The sequence below is a fragment of the Hipposideros armiger genome, unplaced genomic scaffold, assembly GCF_001890085.2.
Source record: "Hipposideros armiger isolate ML-2016 unplaced genomic scaffold, ASM189008v1 scaffold_545, whole genome shotgun sequence".
NCBI classification, from domain to species: domain Eukaryota; kingdom Metazoa; phylum Chordata; class Mammalia; order Chiroptera; family Hipposideridae; genus Hipposideros; species Hipposideros armiger.
The window spans coordinates 1,129,085-1,129,868 of record NW_017731895.1 but is presented as its reverse complement, the minus strand read 5'-3'; the positions used below and the strand labels follow the sequence as shown (position 1 = coordinate 1,129,868).

Below are 784 nucleotides of genomic sequence, written 5' to 3'. Positions count from 1 at the left end.
ACCAGACAGCGCTAGACTTAGATGTAAGCCAAATAAGCGGGCACTTACAGTCTGTCTCTTATCTTGCATTAGAGATGCATTTCTTTGATGAGGATTGTACATTAAACTCTTGTTAGTAATTAGCACTCATGTGTATGTGTTTATTAGATCACCGTCCTCTAAGATAACTACCAGAGATCAGGACCTTTGAAGATCAAGTTTATTTTGGAGCAATAATACTAGAGTATATGTTGCTGCCCCTATAAATCAGACATAAATAATATTCATAAAAAGCACCCTGTAGCCAACGTGATAAAAGGTACACCCTTTCTTATGTACACTTAGAGTTGGACATAGGGGTGGGGTGAAAGTGGATTTCCCATAAGTCAACAACTTTCACTCTCTCCCTGCTCCCTCAAAAAAGCTTCCCAATCTACCCAATCTCAGCAAAACAGTCTTACCTCCCACAAACTGTGCTGCTCCCATGTAACGTCCCATCATTCTGGAGATGAGCTCCACCATGCAGCAGCCCAGGAGAGCAGCCAGAGCCATCAGGAGCACCAGAGCACAGCCAGCACCTGTCACCACCATGCACATCTGCCAGGCGAGGCTGGGATGGCACTGAAGCTGGCATAGTGCCCATACTCTTCCACCATAATCAGGCTGTGCCCCTCTTCCTGCACAGGATAGTTGCACCTTCGGAAAGTGCTGAGTGACACTGGCTTCCCCAACTGGGATCCAAAGAACCAGTAAGGCAGAAAATAACTGGTAGAACTGGCCACAGCAGTAGCAAGGGACAAGAAGG

The 784-nt window shown here is 46.3% G+C and overlaps 1 protein-coding gene across 1 annotated transcript; it reads right to left on the bottom strand.

Annotated features, from left to right (window-relative positions):
- Nucleotides 1-440: 440 nt before the first annotated feature.
- Nucleotides 441-776, bottom strand: LOC109396806 (lipoma HMGIC fusion partner-like 1 protein; the record flags this gene model as incomplete). The annotated part of the gene is given in 2 exon segments (XM_019668955.1): nt 441-596; nt 599-776. Coding segments are annotated over 2 exon segments (334 nt in total), but the record flags the coding sequence as incomplete, so codon positions are not given.
- Between the last annotated feature and the right edge of the window lie 8 nt (nt 777-784).